We start from the raw sequence: 18,560 nt of genomic DNA, 5'->3' as shown, positions 1-18,560 counted from the left end.
AGGACTGAACTTCCTATTCTTTAGCATTAAGTTAAATTATCTTTAACTTTTCTTAATGGTCAACTAAATAAATGGGATTCCTAGAGTAAAAGTGGAAGTCGAAGTTAGAGTTCTGCCGACTCAGACAACGGAAAAAAGCGAACGTCAATCTACTCGAAATGAGCCTAACAGTGCAGGATGACAGCGGTGAGAGGTCCTGGCAACAGGTCCTGACAGCTGAGTACATTCTTTTGAACATGCAGTTCACTCATATGGAAGAACTGTTAAGGAGTTTAATTAGTCCAACTTTTCGGATCTGGACAATTCACCCAAAGTTGCCTAAAAAGCAATTGTTCATAATCTGTACTGTCCACGTTTGTTTTAAAGCTAACACACACACACACACACACACACACACACACACGCACACACACACACACACAAACTAGAGAGCACTGTACTTTTACACTGCTAAAAATGCATGGCCTAGATTCACACACATGCTTGGAAGGAATTAACAATGACTAATTAACAATTCCCGTATGTTACGCCTAAACCCGGAACAAGCATCTTGTCTAACAGGTTTTTCTGTTTTTAAAGTTAAAGTAATTGATCGTGCCAATGCTCGATTGCTGACTGGGCAAAGTAATCGAGTGCCCCAGGGTCACAGGAATCTCCTGGTCAGTGTGACTTCTTGTTTTATTGTGGTACCTTTTTGTTGCTGTTTTTGATTAACTGCTTTATTAATTCGGCTCTACATAGCTCCTAATTTTGGACTTACATGGTGCATATACCCAAACAAATATGTGCACGCCCAACCACACTACACCCACACTCCCCGGCCATAGTAATTATGAATGATGCTGAGCCAGAGTATAAAGCACAATAGCTGCACTTAGGGTGGGATGGAGAGGTGGTGGGTGGGTCACACAGACCCTGGACTTTCACCCAGGAGAACAGTGTCCTTGTCCCATGTGAAAACAAAAGTAAATGAAGTGATTGAAACATCTATTAACTAATAACGCCTAACCAGGAACTTTTTACCTTCACCTCAGAGAAGTTTTAGTTTTATTGCCTTAATTCAACAAAACAGCAGCCTTTTATTACAACAGTGAACCTGAAGTCTATGTACAATGATGTGTGTGCTATTTTAAGAAGCGCTCCGCTCTGTACCAGCTCATGTGGGTTGTTTTGGTGCTGACAGACGACCTCTTCTGTCGTTTGAGTTGGAGATCTTGTTGACTGTTTTATTAAACATGTCCTTCATATTCTTTCTTATTGTTGATTTGTGACTCCAAAAGACATCAATTTCACTGCAAAAAAAGGGTGTCTAAAAACAAGATAAAAACACTAAATCTGAGGGAAATTATCTTGCTGCATGGACAGATAATTTCACTTGATAAGTGAAATGTTGTATGCTTAAAATAAGAAATTAACTCTTGAAACAAGATAAATTAAAGCTATGAAAGCGATGAACTGGCCCAAGCAGAGTGCACTGCAAATTATTTGTTTCTTACCAAGATAAAAGAAACTTTAGATTTAGAAGTGATAGATAATTTATCTTGTTTTAAGAGTTAATTTCTTATTTTAAGCGTTCAACATGATTATTTATCGATTTAACAATCTTATTTTAAGAAATCTTGTCAAGTGAAATTATCTGTCCATGCAGCAAGATAATTTCCCTCAGATTTAGTGTTTTTATCTTGTTTTTAGACACACCTTTTTTGCAGAGTTGTGAGATTTAGTGCTTTCCTAAACACTGACACACACACAGATGCACATAAGATCACATTGACTTGAAGCCTCACTGCTGATAATTTGGCCTTGTGGCAACCTTTTCTCTTTTTGTACACCCCATGTGACTAATACGAGCTCTTGAATGCAGCATTAGTTACTTAGTTTTGAATTTTGGTCTAAAGGTTTCTGATGTCAGTAGTTATGTTTGATGCTAAGATTTCTGTTTGCTCTTTGAAAATGCACCTTGGATATTTCTTGATGCCACAGATAGGTAGGGTGCTCATCAAGGAAGTGACAAATAATTTAAAAGAACATTTCCCAGTATGTAAATGTTGTTGATCTAACTTGCCAAGGGAGTGACAAAAAACTAAGCCTTTAATTGGAGTTTGGATTTAAAGACCATTCCTTTGTATGCCAAACCCCATCGCTGCATTCCTTTTGCATTTGCATCTTGTCTTCTAGCTTTTTGCATTTTTAAACAGTTTTTTGTTGTTGTTTAAACTGTAATTTTTTTTAAAGTTTCATTTTGTTTCCAACTGTCACAGTTGTTCCTGATACAGATCTGTACAGGTTGGTGTACTTGGAGATAAGATGATAGATACTGATACTGCTGATACTGATGGATGGAACAAACTAAAACACATGTCCCCATCATTCAGACAAGCAAGACAATAAGAAAGCCAGTATGTTTCTGTGTTGCTTTACAGTTCTTACAGAATCTACTGATGTTGTCACGATACTAAAGTTGTGACTTTGATAACATATCCTGCCTAAATATCTCCTTACCAATACTAAAACTGTACCACCTCAAAATCCTAAAACATCACGAAAAGTAATGGAAAAAAAGGTGATATGGAACTTAATGTTTTCTTAATAATTGAAAATGTAGAAAAGTATTAATTAAGAACCTATTCGGTGTGCAGCATGCCTCTGTACTTGAGTTTATGTGATTATTTGATGGATAGTATAAAGTAACCAGATATCACTTACTTTGTTCATAAAAATGCTTCTTTGAGGGGGTAAAACAGTGACCCCGCCAAAGCATTAGAGACAGTGCAGATGGAGAGTGGACTGCAGCACGTTAACCACAACAAAACCCACAAAATGAAAATAATGTCAGATAAAATTCTGTGTAAAGGTGATTTAAAAAAATCTACTCAAATTGAGAGACATCAAATTGCTGTGTTGTGTCTAAGTAGTGTTTGTGAAGATAGTGAGACCCGACGGACTGTTTCTCCTCTGTCCAGTTCAAATAACAAGAAACACAGACAAATAAACCTCAACAAATGCTCTTTGAAATACTATGTTTTTGCCGAATTATAGGAAATGTTTCGACAGATTCAATAAAAGGTTTGAACCTAAAAGCTAAGCAAAACTTGGTATAAAGCCAATGTCTAACTGAAAATGAAAGCAGCCATCAGATCCACACCCTAATGAAGGTCTAATGCAAATGCCAAAATATTTTTATTTGTTCCTTTGTTGTCATGGGAGAAACACCCATGTCCAACTATTTTAAGGTTGACCAATGGGAAAAGAATCTAGGTCAATTCATACGAACAAGTATAAATATGGGTAAACCTTTTGGAAATCAAACTCGGCCTTTGACTACATCAGATATCACAACAGCAAAGGTAAGGGTAAGGGTTAACTACTATTTTACTAAATGTAATGTGACAATTACAGCTTAAGTCATTTAATCAATTAGTTTAGTTATGTCATCACAAACTGAATATCTTCTAAAGGAAAAAAAAATATTTGCAGACCTAATGACAACATTTTATGTTCGGTATTCTTCTCCTAATATTTACAACTTATATGTTGCATGTTTGCTACATATCAAGATGCTTTTGTAAACATTTTAATAAAAAATTTAACATTCTTAACCAAAGCGACTACAGGGTACAGGGTAACTAATACCTACAAGTATAAGTAAAATAAATAAATGATGTGTTGTTTTTTACAGATGGCTTTTGGTTTTCGCTTGGCTTTCTTCCTCTGTGTGACTGCTGGAGTGTTGATTTCAGGAACTGTAAGTAACATTTTCTATGGTTCTTACAATTACACTTGTCAAAAACTAGCTGGTAACTTATAACAAACGCTTTATAATAATTGAAACTTTAAGCCATTTTATAATTGCAAGTACATTTTAAAAATCTCACTTTAAAAAAAAAATTCAATATTGAAAATAAGCAAATCCACGATATGATAACCATCAATATTATGCCATAGAGTACCACAATACCATTGTTGCAACCCTACTGTTCACATTAGGAACACTCAATGAATATAACATAAACCAAAACGTACCATTCATGTAATTAAATCAAATATTACTACATAAACGTGATCTATTCATCCATTGAATGCATAAATGGTATTTGGTTTATGTTAGAAATACTGGACTCAACTGGATGGAAATTAAATTCTTAACTAAGATGAGTAAACCTGACAAAAGGACTGCATTGGCTCTGACAAGAAATGTCACAAAAAAATGAATGCATGGTGTTACGAGGCAAAGACAGGTCAAACATGAGGCAGAGTAGTAAAGGGGAATGAAAAACCCTAAAACATCCACAGTATTGAGCCAAAGGAACTTAGACTGATGCAAATGCTAAAAGTTGTTGGACATGAAGTTGTTCAAAGCTACAGCTTAGTGCCAATTCACAATTAATCAGTCAGAGCTCCAAACAATGCTACAATAGAGCCATCACACTAACAAAACTCCAACAAACTTGTTTAAGATAATGCACGCTGCAACGCAAAAACTAAAGAGTGCAAATTCTACGCTGATTTCATGAATGTTTGTGTTTTTTCAGTGGTCCGCTTCTCCGAAAAGATACGGTAGGTTGGTAGCTGTGGTTTATTTATGCTTGAATGTTGTTTGTAAGAGAAAGACATTGACAATTTTTTTTTTTTTTTTAAAGATTATAGTCATATCCCAATTCCATTATGTCTGTTTGGCATAACAACTGTGTTGCAGGCTGCCCTTCTGGTTGGAGCCGTTATGGATCACGCTGTTTCGTCGTTCAGCCACTTTCAAGGACCATGGCTGATGCTGAGGTAATAAGTTAATCACTCTTTATTGGACTACAGGTTATTCATGATCATGTTTTTTTTTTTTTTTTTTTTAAACATAGGTTTATTGCACATTTTGCTAATTTACAAACGGTGAACAACATAGAACAAGAAGGCACATACAAGAAAAAATAATAACAATAATGATAGCAATAATTATGATTAAAAAATAAATAAATAAATAAAATAAATAAAAATAAATAAATAAATAACTGGGGGAAAAGAGAGAGAGAGAGAGAGAGAGAGAGAGAGAGAGAGAGAGAGAGAGAGAAAGGGAGGGGGGCTTTATAACCACAAAATAAATAAATGAAAAAATAAGTAAATAAATATATACATACTTATATCTATACACACACACAGATACATATACATGTCCGTAAAGCTCTAAATGTGTATGCTAAATCAAGATAAAATAAAAAGATAAATAAATCTTCAGTTCAGCTCATCATTCCAGCCATCTACTTCAATATCATTTTTCTCAAGGAAATTACAGAAAACCTTCCAGATTTTCCAAAACTTGTCAAGCTTGTTTTTCGAGGTGTAGCTTATTTTTTCTAAAGCCAAGTAGAAAGACATCCCTGTTAGCCACTGTGAAGTAGTACAAGGTGTATCCCTTTTCCATGCGCAGGCTATACATCTTTTAGCTTCCAGAAAACAAATATTGAGTAAGGATTGTTCATTTTTGGAGGTCACAAAATTGTCCGGGTAAATATTCAGTAAACATAATTTTGGTTTGAGAGGTATTTCTTTTTCGATGATTCGACTGGCCAGGTTCAACACTTTTCTCCAAAAAGAAAGTATAAGAGGGCATTCCCACATGCAATGGAATAAAGAACCTATTTGTTGCTTGCATTTAATGCAAGTATCTGGAATATTTGGGTTGAAAAGGTGCAGCTTACTTGGGGTTATATACTGTCTGCTTATCCATTTGTATTGTAATAATTTAGAGTTTGTATTCACTGTTTGAGTTTGAGCTGTTAAACAAGCTCTACCCCATTCTTCCTCTGTTAGATTTTCTTGCACATCGGATCTCCGTGATTGTAATATGTTTTGTGATGACTCTTTGGATTTACTTACAAACAAGTTGTAAAGAAAGGACATCTGCCCCTTGGAGTCTGAAAATCTCATTGAAAAATCTTCAAGAGTAGATAGGTGGGGAAGTTTCAACCTATTACATTGCCTAGACAGTATGAAACTTCTCAATTGAAGATATTTAAAGAAGTGTTTTGAGGGCATTTCATACCTGGCCTTAAGTTCTTCGAAAGACATGAAAGTATGATTGTCTTTAAAGAGGTCAGCTATTTTAGCTACGCCTCGAGTTGACCAGATTTTAAACCCGCTGTCTGCTCTTCCAGGCTGAAACTCGTCATTACCAAAGATAGGAGAAAACTGTGATAACTTGGAAGTCTCTCCCAAGTATTCCAAAGCACTGTGCCAAATCATTACTGTATTTTTGAGGAAGGGGTTTTTGGTCTGTTTGACTAATTTGTTTTTGTTGGCTGAATATAAATACAAATTCAAAGGAATATTAATTGAGTGAGATTCTAATGAAACCCAGGCTGGGGGATGGTCCTTCACAAAATAAAATATTCCTGCTCTGATTTGAGCTGCCCAGTAATACCACATAAGATTTGGCAGCTGTAGTCCACCTCTATCGTATGGTAGATATAACAATGTAAGCCTAAGCCTGGGATGCCTGTTGTTCCAAATGAAAGAGGAGAAGAGCTTTTCAAGTGACCGGAAAAAAGAAAGTGGGGGAGCAAGTGGAATAGATTGGAAGAGATACAAATACTTGGGTAAAATTGACATTTTCAAAGCATTGATGCGCCCGATCATAGACATAGGTAATCTCGTCCACCTGTTTATGAGCTCTGTAACTCTATCTGTTAAGGGATTGTAGTTCACTGGGACAATTTTGTCAATGGTAGGAGTGATCATCACACCCAATTACACAAAGCCTTTCAATGAAACCATAAAAGAAGTATGAATTGGAGGGTTGATTCTCTCATTTTCATTCATAAATAATATTACTGATTTGGTGATATTTATTTTGTAACCTGCAAAGACCCCAAAAGTGTTTGTGAGAGAAAGTAAAGTAGGTAGGGTCTGTTTCAGGTTAGAACAAAACAGAATTACATCATCTGCATATAAAGCTATGCGATGTTCAATATCTCCTATCTTTATTCCATTCAGGTTGGTGCTTTTTCGAATCGCCATAGCAAGTGGCTCGATAGCAAGGGTAAATAACAGGGGCGACAGGGGACAACCCTGTCTTGTCCCCCGGTGTAGTTCAAAAGGTGTTGAAAATAATCCGTTTGTTAAAACTACGGCCTGTGGAGCAGCATAAAGAAGTCGAATCCAGTCAAGAAATGTACCCCCTATACCAAACCTTTGCAGAGTCTCGAATAAATACAGCCACTCCACCCTGTCAAAGGCCTTCTCGGCATCCAATGACAGAATGGCAGTGTCCGTACAGCCAGATTTGTTAAACACTATATTAAGTACTCTACGGATATTGTGAAAGCCCTGCCTTCCCTGCACAAAGCCATTCTGGTCAGAGTGAATTATTTCCAGCAAACTCAGTTCAAGCCATCTAGCCAATACTTTACAAAGAATTTTGAGATCATTATTAAGCAATGAAATTGGTCTGTAAGATCCACAGAGAGTGGGTGTCTTCCCTGGCTTCAACAACAAAGTAATTACCGCTGTATTGAGAGAAGGAGGAAGGGATCCGCTAACTAAAGACTCACGATACATATCAAGCAAAGGTGGTAATAGTTTAGTTCTAAAGGTTTTATATATCTCGATGGGAATCCCGTCCGGACCAGGGGTTTTCCCCGCCTTCATGCTACATATAGCCGCAGACAATTCTTCGGCCACTAGGTCTAGCTCTAGAGCAGCCTGAGAGTCTTGCTTTAAGGGGAAAAAGTCTAATAAATCAAGAAAATCCTTTTGTTTTTGAAAAGCTGAGGTTGAATAATCCGAACGGTATAAATTTTCATAGAAGCTTGAAAAAGTCGTATTAATTTCTTTAGGGTCACTAGTTACCAAGCCTTCATCTGTTTGTATTGCATTTATTGGCCTTTCAGTTTCCATCTGTTTAATACACCAAGCTAGGAGCTTACTAGCTTTCTCACCCTGTTCATAATAGGACTGCTTCAGTTTCATCAAGTTTTTAGTTGCCTTATTTGTAGATAAAACATTATATTTAGCTCTTAGCTCATTAAGTTCCACAAATAAGTGTTGAGAAGGATTTGCAAAGTAGTTTGTTTCAGTATCCTTTATCTTTTTTTCCAGTTGTTCCATCTCCAATCTAAATTGCTTGTGTTTAAAGCTTGTGAAGCTAATCATCTGGCCCCTCAAAAAGGCCTTAAAAGCCTCCCAACGTATAGCAGCTGATGTCTGATTTGTATTAATTTCAAAATAATAATCAATTTGTGTTCCAATAAACTCTATACATTTTGGGTCCCTAAGCCAAAATGCCTGGAGACGCCACCTTGGGGAGTAATTCAAAGATTGGGGCATGTTCAGGATAAATGAAACCGAAGCATGATCTGAAATTATAATGCTATCATACCAGGATCGTGAGATTGTAGATACCAAGGAGGCAGAAACCAAATAATAATTGATTCTGGAGAATGTCTGACATGTACTGGAGTAACAAGAGAAAGTTAGTTGGTCAGGATGGTTCTCTTTCCAAATGTCAATCAAATTAAATTCTTTCATATACTGTAGCTCCTTTCTTGTCTGATTATGGGAAACATCGATTCCAGTAGATCTATCCATTCCAGGCTGTAGAGCGCAATTAAAGTCCCCACCTATGATAAAGTTGCCAGGTAAAGTGGCCAAGGACAAAAACAGGTGTCTAAAAAAAGACGGATTATCTTCATTGGGCCCATATATATTAACCAGATTTAATCAAACTGAGAGAATTTCACACTGAATAATGAGGTATCTGCCTAATCGATCTTAATCCACACTAATAAGGTGAAAAGGCACAGAATTGTGTATCAATGTAATTACTCCACGTGAGTGTGAACTGAAAGAAGCTGAGAATACTCGACCAGGCCACCTCCTCCTCACTTTGATTACATCTTCAGGGGTCAAATGCGTCTCCTGAATAAAAATTAAACATGGAATGACTGAAAACTAAAGACAAAAGATAGTAAATAAATGAAGTGAAAAATATGTGCCTTATAACACTATGAACATAACTGAGTGTACATCCCCAACTGAGATACACCCATCCCTCCCACAATACACACATCCAAACCATGGAGCCTAACTGGTCCGCCTGCGTCCACAGCGCAGCGAGGAACAGCATGCCCAACAACCGTAGCAGAGCTCCACATGAGATATTATTGATACAAGTAAAACTACGTTTATAGCAACCAAACAGCTATTTGCACGATTTAAACAGTGTTTAAATTAGCTCCCTGGGAAGTCAGAGAGCGTAGTTCAGTGACTTAAACAAACATACCAGCCATACAATCAGGTCTCAGGTAGTCTCTTTTTCCGCGGGTCCCAGGACACAGTCCTTCAATCCACGCACAAAGTCCTTTGCTCCCGCTGCGGTATCAAAGGTGTGTCGTCTCCCCTTAACAGTCACCAGAAGTTTAGCCTGATGAATTATCCCATAGCGCAGAGTCGGGATGGAGAGGGAAGCCAGCTCTTTTTTCACCGAGTCAAAGATTTTCCTCCGTCTGACCAGATCGGCAGAAACGTCGGGGAAAAACATGACTCTCTGGTTGTCGTAGAATATTTCCCCCTTGCTCCTGGCAGCCTTCATGACCCAAGACTTGTCCGCGTAGTTTAGGAACTTCATTATTACCACTCTGGGACGCACACCAGAGCGGCCGCCTGCCTCAGCCTCGTTAGCGCCGGCTCCGCCGATTCTATGCGCCCTCTCTATCAGTACGGGTCGTGGAAAATTATGTTCACCTAGCATTTCAGGGATCCACCTTTCTAGACAGGCACACATGTCAGACCCTTCTACCTTCTCTGGGAGACCGACCAGTCGAAGATTCGAGCGGCGGGCTCGGTTTTCCAGGTCATCCACTTTTGAGACTAGCTCTTCGATAGCCGCTTTCATGGTGTCGGTCTGAGTTTTCAATGATGCTACATCGTCTTGATTGGTGCTAATTCTGTCCTCCGCTTCAGTGACACGTGCTGACACTGCCTTTAGATCACTCACGCCGTCAAACCTCAGTACAAATTCTCCTTTCATTGCGCTAATGGCGTTAAGAATTGGGCTAGCCGCCACATCTGAGTCGCCACTGCTAGCATTAGTATCTGCCATTCCCGGATCACCCGTAGCTTCTGCTTTAGATGATTTCTGAGTTTTTGCAGCATATTTCGGAGGCATTAGGGCTGGTTGTTCTTGATTCCGCACAAGTTGTGACAATTCACAGGTCCTACACTGGCTATTTGGTTAGATTATTCTCTGAATTTTCATGGGAGCTCCGTCACACGTGTGTTCAGCACAGCGCCATAACCGGAAGTCCTCATGATCATGTTTGTTTTTCTTTCCTCTCCTACATCTTATCTTCCATATTCATTCTGTATATCGTTCTCCTCCATCAGCGCTACTGCGGCTATTTTGGCGGAAACCTGGCTTCAGTTCACAGCCTCTGGGAATACAATTTCCTCAGGCATCTGATGTACCAGAGGTTTCACAGAACTGTTCGTTTTTGGATCGGGCTGTTTGATGCAATTCAGGTGAGACAATGCCAGACTATTAGAGTGCTAGTACAATCAATGGTAAATGGACTGCACTTATATAGCGCTTTACACTACACACTACGCACATTCACCCGTTCACACACACATTCATACTGGTGGCCGAGGCTAACAGGGAACACTGGTGCCACCTGCCACCATTGGGAATTCATTCACACACCTATGAAAGCAGCATCGGGAACAATTGTTGGGCCCAAACCTAAAAATGCTTGATTACCTTTGGGTTTTAACTGTGTCCGTGGAATGGACCGGCTGGACTTTCCCCCCATTCATTAAAGCCAATAATACATTTTCAAAATAAACCCTATTTCCACTACAAAATCAGTAATTTGCAATAAGTGGAGTTGTTAAAATTAGCTTTCTCTTTCAGGAGAGAAGTTGGATGTGGACTGATGGATCGAGGGTTCGCTTCACGTACTGGAGTAGGGGGGAGCCTAACAACAGAAGGAATGAAGACTGCACCGAGGGGAACTGGAAAGGTACAAATTAGATTTTTTTGCCTTCCTGATGGTATTTATAACTGAAAAGAATATGGACACATGGAAAAAAAAGTGTGGGCAAATTATGTGTTGTATTAACACTTGTATTTATAGGCTTGTCCTGAGTTAAAAATAAACATCACATTAAACATATTTATATGCACTTTTTTATGCTGTTGTACTGAGCGATTCTTTTCTTCATACAGGACGCTACTGGAATGATGTACGTTGTCACTACAGGAGGCCTTATGTTTGTGCCAGGAGAATTTGATGGCTCCTGTTATCTTCCATCACATTAACCAGCACAATATGATGTTTTCACTTTCTCTTTGATGGCATGAAATTCTAATGAACTTGCTTATAATGATTCACTTCCAAACCATGAGTATCATCAGTAAATACTGATATCACTCTCCTGATTATTCATTCTGAATATCATGTCATAATCACTGAATGATTGAGAAATCAAAACATAATTATTTCTTATGATTTTTTTTCCATTAACTGTCATATATTAACACAATATGGGTGAGTAGAAATAATCGTGAAACAAACTACACTGCATTAAAAATAATCAAATAGCATACTGTGTTCCTGGTGTGTAATCTTTCTCCATTTTTCTGAGTTTGTGAAAATAATCATAGAGAGTCTAGTAAATGAATGAGGAAGTATAAATTATATGCAATATATATATATATATATATATTGCAGTGAAGTCCTATTATATATATATATATATATATATATATATATATATATATATATATATATATATATATATAATAGGACTTCACTGAGTCCTGGTATAAATGGTTCACTGAGATTATTAATCAGAACTATCATACATTCATCCATTTAAAGATACTAAACTTCCAGGTGCAGCTTGGGTAAATCACCTAATTAATTAATTAATTAATTAATTAAATTTAAATCATTACTTATCAACACACTAATTACATTTATACACTGTGAAAATATATTTTAGAGGATTTATAAATATAATAACGTACAACCAATTAAAAAGATTGTTTAAAGTATTTAAAAACTGGGACTTCCGGTTTGGCAACGTAGGAGAGAGACGTAGGGCGAAGACACTCCTGATCAACTCTCTTATTGACCTAAATAATCAAAGTTTTACACACATATTAAGCGTTGCACCGGTGTAAACTTACTTATAAACTACGTCAAGTAATACACTTGTATAGTTGCTGAACCCTCACGACGGCGAAATGGAAACCAGACACAGCATAGCTAGCAACAATGGTGGCTCCGAAAAACCTGGCGACAGTAAGCACGGAGATTCTTTCTTCATGTCTGATGAAGAACCTGATTCTATTCCTTAAGTTGGAAAAGATAAAGTATTGCATTAGAGCAGGGGTGTCAAACTCTGGCCCGCGGGCCAAATTTGGCCCGCAGTGTAATTTTATTTGGCCCGCGAGGCAATACCAAATTATTATATTATTATTGTAAATTAATGACATTGATGTGTTTTTTATTTGAAATTTGATTTTGCATGTCTGCACTATTTAGTTATATATTGTATGTTTATAAGCGTTGCTGGTTCCATATTTAATGTTAAAGCAAAACATGTTTGGTATATATTAAAAGGTTTATTTGTTCAATGTTGGCCCGCGATTTTATTCAAGTTTTAAATTTTGGCCCATTGTGTATTTGAGTTTGACACCCCTGCATTAGACGGTCGACCCAAAAATTCTATGAAGCATGGGCCCCTCTATTATCTTATTTTGAGAAACTTACAGCCCTCCCACAAGATTAAAAATTAAAAGAAGGCAAATAGCCTATTTGTACTGTCTTGATGTCCACTTTTTCTCTTATTGATTTATTTTTTATTTGCTTTTTATTTTTATTTAATTTATTTTAGTTTATCTTTATTTATTTTGTATTGCAGTGTTATTTTAACCTTGTATATATTTTCATGCCTGTAACTTTGTTCATATAACATTTGAGGTGTGCTTCTCACTCACGAGTTTATTTTCATTATTTGACAGCATGGTGGGGATAGGTGAGGGGGGGGAAAGAAAATAAGAAAAATGATGTATGTTGAATATCGGTGATCAAATACAAGTAGCTAACTATAACTAATCATAATTTAATCGTATATAAAAAAAAAGAGTTATCCATAACCTTAGGACACAGCTGTCTCACCTTATTGCCTGTCTCACCCTACGTTTTTTTCTGCTTAATCAAGCCTTCTTTTATTTTAATTGATGAAATAACATTGCTATTGGTGTGTTTTAACCATAGCATATCATCTTCATAGCTCTTCTACGGGGTGGAGGGCAGGGGGGAGGAGTTAATAACGAACATAACTGTAAACAACTCTTAATCACAAAGGTCTTAAGATGGTACTGACCAAATTTGAAGTTGATTGGGTTAAATCTCTAGGAGGAGTTTGTTAAAAAATGGCGCCTGGAAATGGTCCTAGACACCCAAAAATTGCTAATTCAATTAACAATGGCTAACTTCCTGTTGTTTTTACGGTATGGGTCCAAGAGGCTTTTTGGTGCGTCTCAGAATGTTACATCTGCCTCCCAAATATTGTTTCTCTAACTTAAACCTACTGAGGGGGCTAAGTTAAAAACTGCACCTTAGAGCAGGACATCACAGAGTAAAACTACTACTTCCTGGTGCCATCAGGGGACGCCTTAACTATGTGTCAATATTGACATTTGGATATGTTCAGGGCTGGACTCTGATCACACATGAGAAATTGGGTACAGATTGGATCATTTTTGCTCAAGTAATAACAACTTCCTTTTTATGGCGAAACACCACATTTCACAGCCATGCCATGCCCACATACTTTACTTTACTTTACTTTATAAAAAAACTGAAACTTAAGGTCTAAGAGGAGTTCTTTAAAGCAGTAGTTCTCAACCTTTTCGAGTCGCGACCCCCAATTTGACATGCATGTTGTCCGCGACCCCCGCTCACTGAACAGAATCTCACACGCACAGTTCAGATCATACAAGCTCAGTTGATATAACAAATTTTGGACAAATAATGAAGCACAAAATGAGCCAAAAAGAAACAAAATGACCAAAAAAGACACAAATTGACCACAAAATGATAAAAATAAGACACAAAATGACCAAAAAAGACAGAAAATGACAAAAAAAAGACACAAATTGACCACAAAAAGCAAACAAAATGAACAAAAAAACCACAAATTGACCAGAAAATTATCAAAATAAGACACAAAATGACCAGAAAAGACACAAAATGACCAAAAAAGACACAAAATGGCCAGAAAAGACACAAAATGACCAAAAAAGACATTAAATGACCAAAGAACTAAAACACATTGACACATGAACACTTTTACACAGTGGAGACAGAGCTGACTTCCAAAATGATTTGTCGACCCCCAGAAATCATCTCGCGACCCCAATTGGGGCCATCCAAACAGATGGACAGTTAGAAGCGACCAAACTCCTCCACGTTTTCCCTATTTAAATACAGCTACACGAGTAGTTAAACGACCAAGTATGGCGACACAAAATAAAACGTGTCGCTTTTCTAAGCGGATAAAAAGGATAACTATAATGTATGGCGGAATAGCACTTGGGAGCACTTCGACTCGGCGCAGTAATATCATCACTCCTGAAAAATCTTCTCCCCCTCCCTCTCCCTCTCCCTCTCACTTACGCTCCCTCTCACTTCCGTCAACAGTAGTAGTAGTTCGAGCAGAGCTGACGAAGTATCAGGTTGTAGGAAGATATTTGTGAACAATCATGGTTATAACGTGCATCGTAAAGGGTTGCGATAACAAGCAGAAGGTATATAGTGCCGTCATGTTTCACAGAATTCCAACTCACCACAAAGAGAGGGAGGGGGAGAAGATTTTTCAGGAGTGATGATATTACTGCGCCGAGTCGAAGTGCTCCCAAGTGCTATTCCGCCATACATTATAGTTATCCTTTTTATCCGCTTAGAAAAGCGCCACGTTTTATTTTGTGTCGCCATACTTGGTCGTTTAACTACTCGTGTAGCTGTATTTAAATACGGAAAACGTGGAGGAGTTTGGTCGCTTCTAACTGTCCATCTGTTTGGATCCTAATGAATGAACTGGGCTAAGCTAAGTGCTAGCCAAGTGGCGCCGCGCGCCAGGGCGATTGAGTGCACGCATTGAGACGCAAGAGGTCGGTATCAACTCGTCTTACTTGACCGAATAACATGTTTTAATATGAAAAAACGGTGGAGTGTTCCTTTAAATGTCTAAATTTTAAAGTGTGTGAGAATGAGAAAGCCTCCAAAAAGCTAATTTATTTTGCCGCAATAATTATAATTCAATTCCAATAGGGTCCTTGCCAACCCTCGTGATTGGTGCTGTGTGTTGTTGTTTTTTTGCATTTGGATAACTCTTAGCAACTTTGAAAATATAAAATAAATAAAATAAAATGGCCCATCAAAACTATGCTGTGAAATGAATGTTTATCCACTCTGTAAGAAGACTGGCAAAGGTGACTAACTCTCAGTTCTGAATTATAATGTTTGAAATGAGAACTATAAGTCAGTTTAGCTATTTAAAGTCCATTGCTGCATTGCTCCAGTGTTTTAAAGCGTAAATAATAAAGTTGAAAGGAGAGCTTGTGAAACTGTGATTATCAGTCATTCCATTTGTGATAACTACGACAGAAAAACATCCCTGGCGTTGCCAGAAGCATCAGAGTAGCTGTTACTAGAAACTGTTCGGAAAAGTTGTGTGACTGAAACACGTAACTTCGAGCCTGGCAAGATGGATGTGCTATTTTGTGATCCTTGCGTGATCTCGTTATTGCAAAAACGCAGAAGACATTTTAAAAAATGAATACATAATATATATAAATGATAATATTGTTTGTCTACAGCAAACATCCATGCACATGCTGTAGCTGATACCTTGAGGCAGAGAATCAATATTTTATAACTTTGTTTAAAGAACATTCTGGTTTTTCCTCAGGTCTGAGCTAATAGATCACTCATTATTAATAATGATAATTAAACAGTATGCTGTGATCAAAGAAAGACACGTTGCAGGTGTCTGCGTCAAAACACCCAGCGAGGGTATATAAACTGTGGGTTTCCCTCTCACAGTCACCCTGCTACCTGCTTCTGCTGCAAGTGCAACCTCACCTGATCATCAGAACAAGGTAAGGCTCTCATTCATCAGAGCATCAGCTGTTTTTCTTCATAGCTTCAGAAAATATTTTTTTGTATTCACTTAAACTGAAAATCTAATTTTCATGACAAGTTATTAACAATGCTTTGTTTCTGTAAGAAAATAGATTTCATCTGTAAATTCTGTCATAAGTTTTAACTACAGGGGAAAATACCCTTTTCATTGAAAGTGAAATTTTCAAATCAATCTAATCAGAATTTTTTTGATTGCCGTTTTAAGTAGGAAACTTCATTTTACATTCAGGCGATGTATAAACTCATCTGTGGTGCATTATTTTAATAATATACTGTGTGTTTACACAGATGGCTTCAAGCCTTTATTTCATTGTGGTCCTCTGTTTGACCAGTGGATTGTGGATTGAAGGAAATGTAAGTAACAGGCACACTAAAACATATTTTCTTCAGTGTTACATCGAAAAGTAAACAAAAATAAATAATTTTTAAATTTACAAGAGACAAATACAAGATGAGGTCAATACTAAAAATAATCTATCTCCACAGGCACAAGATGAAAACTCAGGTTGGTAATTTTTGGTCAAATTGGTGGAGGTGAAACACTGCAACTGGCACGCTGTGACTGCATTTCATGTTCTGAAGATTGCTTGTGGCTCAACAGTTCTATTTGTTAGGCTGCCCTTAGAGATTGTGCTGAGGAACAACACGCTTCCTTCTTGAGAAAGCATGCCACATTTTGTAAAAGTGTTCTTAAACTGCTAAATTGTTTATGCCTGTGTTCTTATAATGATGAATCCAATTTCCTCATGAGTTGAAAGGGTAGAAATGGGTATAAAACAATCACACTCTAGAGCATTGCTTTGGACCATTGGAGGCTTTATGCATGCTTCTAATCATCTAGATGATGCTCAAGATGACTGCTGCAAATCCTGCCCTGAAGGTTGGACTCAGTTTGGCCAAAAGTGCTACATGTTCCACTTTAATCCTAAAACCTGGGGTGAGGCAGAGGTACGTTTTTAAACAATCCCAGCTATATCTGACACTATGCTCTAAACCAACTGCAATCACTCAATAGCCGATGTTCTCAAAAGTAAGTCTTTATATCATTAAGAATTAAAACCTGTTCAAATACCTGCAATGCTCACATTAAATTTCTGAAACTACAACTGTTTTGGTCTTTAATACACATGATTTTGTGTGGACTTAAATCATTGAAATATATAAATGTATAGTAAGTGCCAATGGTAAGTAAACCCTTCCTGGCCTTTTTGCTCTCCATCCTCATCTAACTAATTTCCTCTGTATTATTCTTCCTCACTTATTCTGTCTCCATCATCAGCGTTTCTGCACTACTATGGGTGGAAACCTGGCTTCCCTCCACAGCGATGAAGTGCATGACTTCCTCATGGAGACGATCACGAGAATGACTGGCACAAAAACAAACACTTGGGTTGGAGCCTATGATGCAACACAGGTGAGTGGACCTTTTTGGCTAAAAGCAATTTTTGAAAAGGGGAAACACAATTCCACACAACTGACATAAATTGAACCAATTTTTTATGAATTAAGATAAAGGCTTTGTAAAAAAAAACTAACACAAAAACTCCTTTTAGGAGGGTGTGTGGCTGTGGAGTGATGGTTCCAAGTTTGAATACAAAGCCTGGTCAGCTGTGGAGCCCAATAACTGGGCTGGAAAAGAACACTGCATGGAGATGAACTTCATGGGTACGTTTAAAAAAAAAAAAAAAAGTTTTATACTTATATTTGAAGCAAGGGATTCAAATAGTTTTGGAAACTGCTGGAAACTTTTAGTTAGTTAATTCAGAAAGGAAAAACAATGTCAATGTGAGGACTTTAACTTCTGACACACTATTGTTTCTTCTTCTTTTTTAATCCCTACCTACAGGAAAAGACTATGTCAATGATGCGGGCTGTGACAAGAAGAAATCATTTGTCTGTGCCAGAGACATGTGGTAAAATGATTGGTTCATCTGCTAAGTTGGTGGCATATTCCTACTGATGATGTCACTTCTACCAGGATGTCGAGCCTCGACAACATCTCTGCTAGAAGATCTATTGACAGTTCAGATTTAATTTCAATATAATCAATAAACATAAATCCTGTTCAGCAATCTGCCTCACCTCTTTATTTATGTATGTATCATTGGCTGACATGTGGGTATATTTATGCTGACAAACATACGATTAGCTGTAAAATTGAAAAGCAGTTAAGCAAGTATGAACATTACACACAAGCATGTTCCCCTTTTTACAGTGTAGACATCTCATCTCTATTGTCCACTAAATCATCTATCATCAAGAATTTGAATCTCACTGCTAGATCATTACGTAACCACACAGGGACAGTTTTCCTCTTGACATAAATCCTCCCCATATTAACACACACCTAGTCCA

The 18,560-nt window shown here is 37.5% G+C and overlaps 2 protein-coding genes across 2 annotated transcripts; both read left to right on the top strand.

The window, feature by feature from the left end:
* Window positions 1-4,540: 4,540 nt before the first annotated feature.
* On the top strand, window positions 4,541-11,652 carry LOC131972102 (galactose-specific lectin nattectin-like). The gene is made up of 5 exons (XM_059333864.1): window positions 4,541-4,557; window positions 4,697-4,776; window positions 10,375-10,509; window positions 10,901-11,009; window positions 11,216-11,652. The coding sequence occupies exons 2-5, from the start codon at window positions 4,762-4,764 to the stop codon at window positions 11,278-11,280; spliced, it is 324 nt and encodes a 107-aa protein (XP_059189847.1). The 5' UTR covers window positions 4,541-4,557; window positions 4,697-4,761; the 3' UTR covers window positions 11,281-11,652.
* Window positions 11,653-16,128: 4,476 nt separating this feature from the next.
* Window positions 16,129-18,262, top strand: LOC131972100 (galactose-specific lectin nattectin-like). The gene is made up of 7 exons (XM_059333862.1): window positions 16,129-16,162; window positions 16,494-16,559; window positions 16,692-16,710; window positions 17,047-17,153; window positions 17,485-17,619; window positions 17,759-17,870; window positions 18,052-18,262. The coding sequence occupies exons 2-7, from the start codon at window positions 16,494-16,496 to the stop codon at window positions 18,120-18,122; spliced, it is 510 nt and encodes a 169-aa protein (XP_059189845.1). The 5' UTR covers window positions 16,129-16,162; the 3' UTR covers window positions 18,123-18,262.
* The last annotated feature ends 298 nt before the right edge of the window (window positions 18,263-18,560 follow it).

The sequence above is a fragment of the Centropristis striata genome, chromosome 5 (assembly GCF_030273125.1).
Source record: "Centropristis striata isolate RG_2023a ecotype Rhode Island chromosome 5, C.striata_1.0, whole genome shotgun sequence".
NCBI lineage: Eukaryota > Metazoa > Chordata > Actinopteri > Perciformes > Serranidae > Centropristis > Centropristis striata.
The sequence above is the reverse complement of the archived record's forward strand: the minus strand, read 5'-3'. Positions and strand labels throughout refer to the sequence as shown.

Coding starts and splice junctions, on each gene's coding strand:
- LOC131972102 (XM_059333864.1), top strand. Junction 10,510..10,900: donor GGCTGTTTGATGCAATTCAG/GTGAGACAATGC, acceptor TTTCTCTTTCAG/GAGAGAAGTTGGATGTGGAC. Junction 11,010..11,215: donor CACCGAGGGGAACTGGAAAG/GTACAAATTAGA, acceptor TTCTTCATACAG/GACGCTACTGGAATGATGTA.
- LOC131972100 (XM_059333862.1), top strand. CDS start 16,494: ATGGCTTCAAGCCTTTATTTCATTGTGGTCCTCTGTTTGACCAGTGGA. Junction 17,154..17,484: donor AAACCTGGGGTGAGGCAGAG/GTACGTTTTTAA, acceptor CTCCATCATCAG/CGTTTCTGCACTACTATGGG. Junction 17,871..18,051: donor CATGGAGATGAACTTCATGG/GTACGTTTAAAA, acceptor CCCTACCTACAG/GAAAAGACTATGTCAATGAT.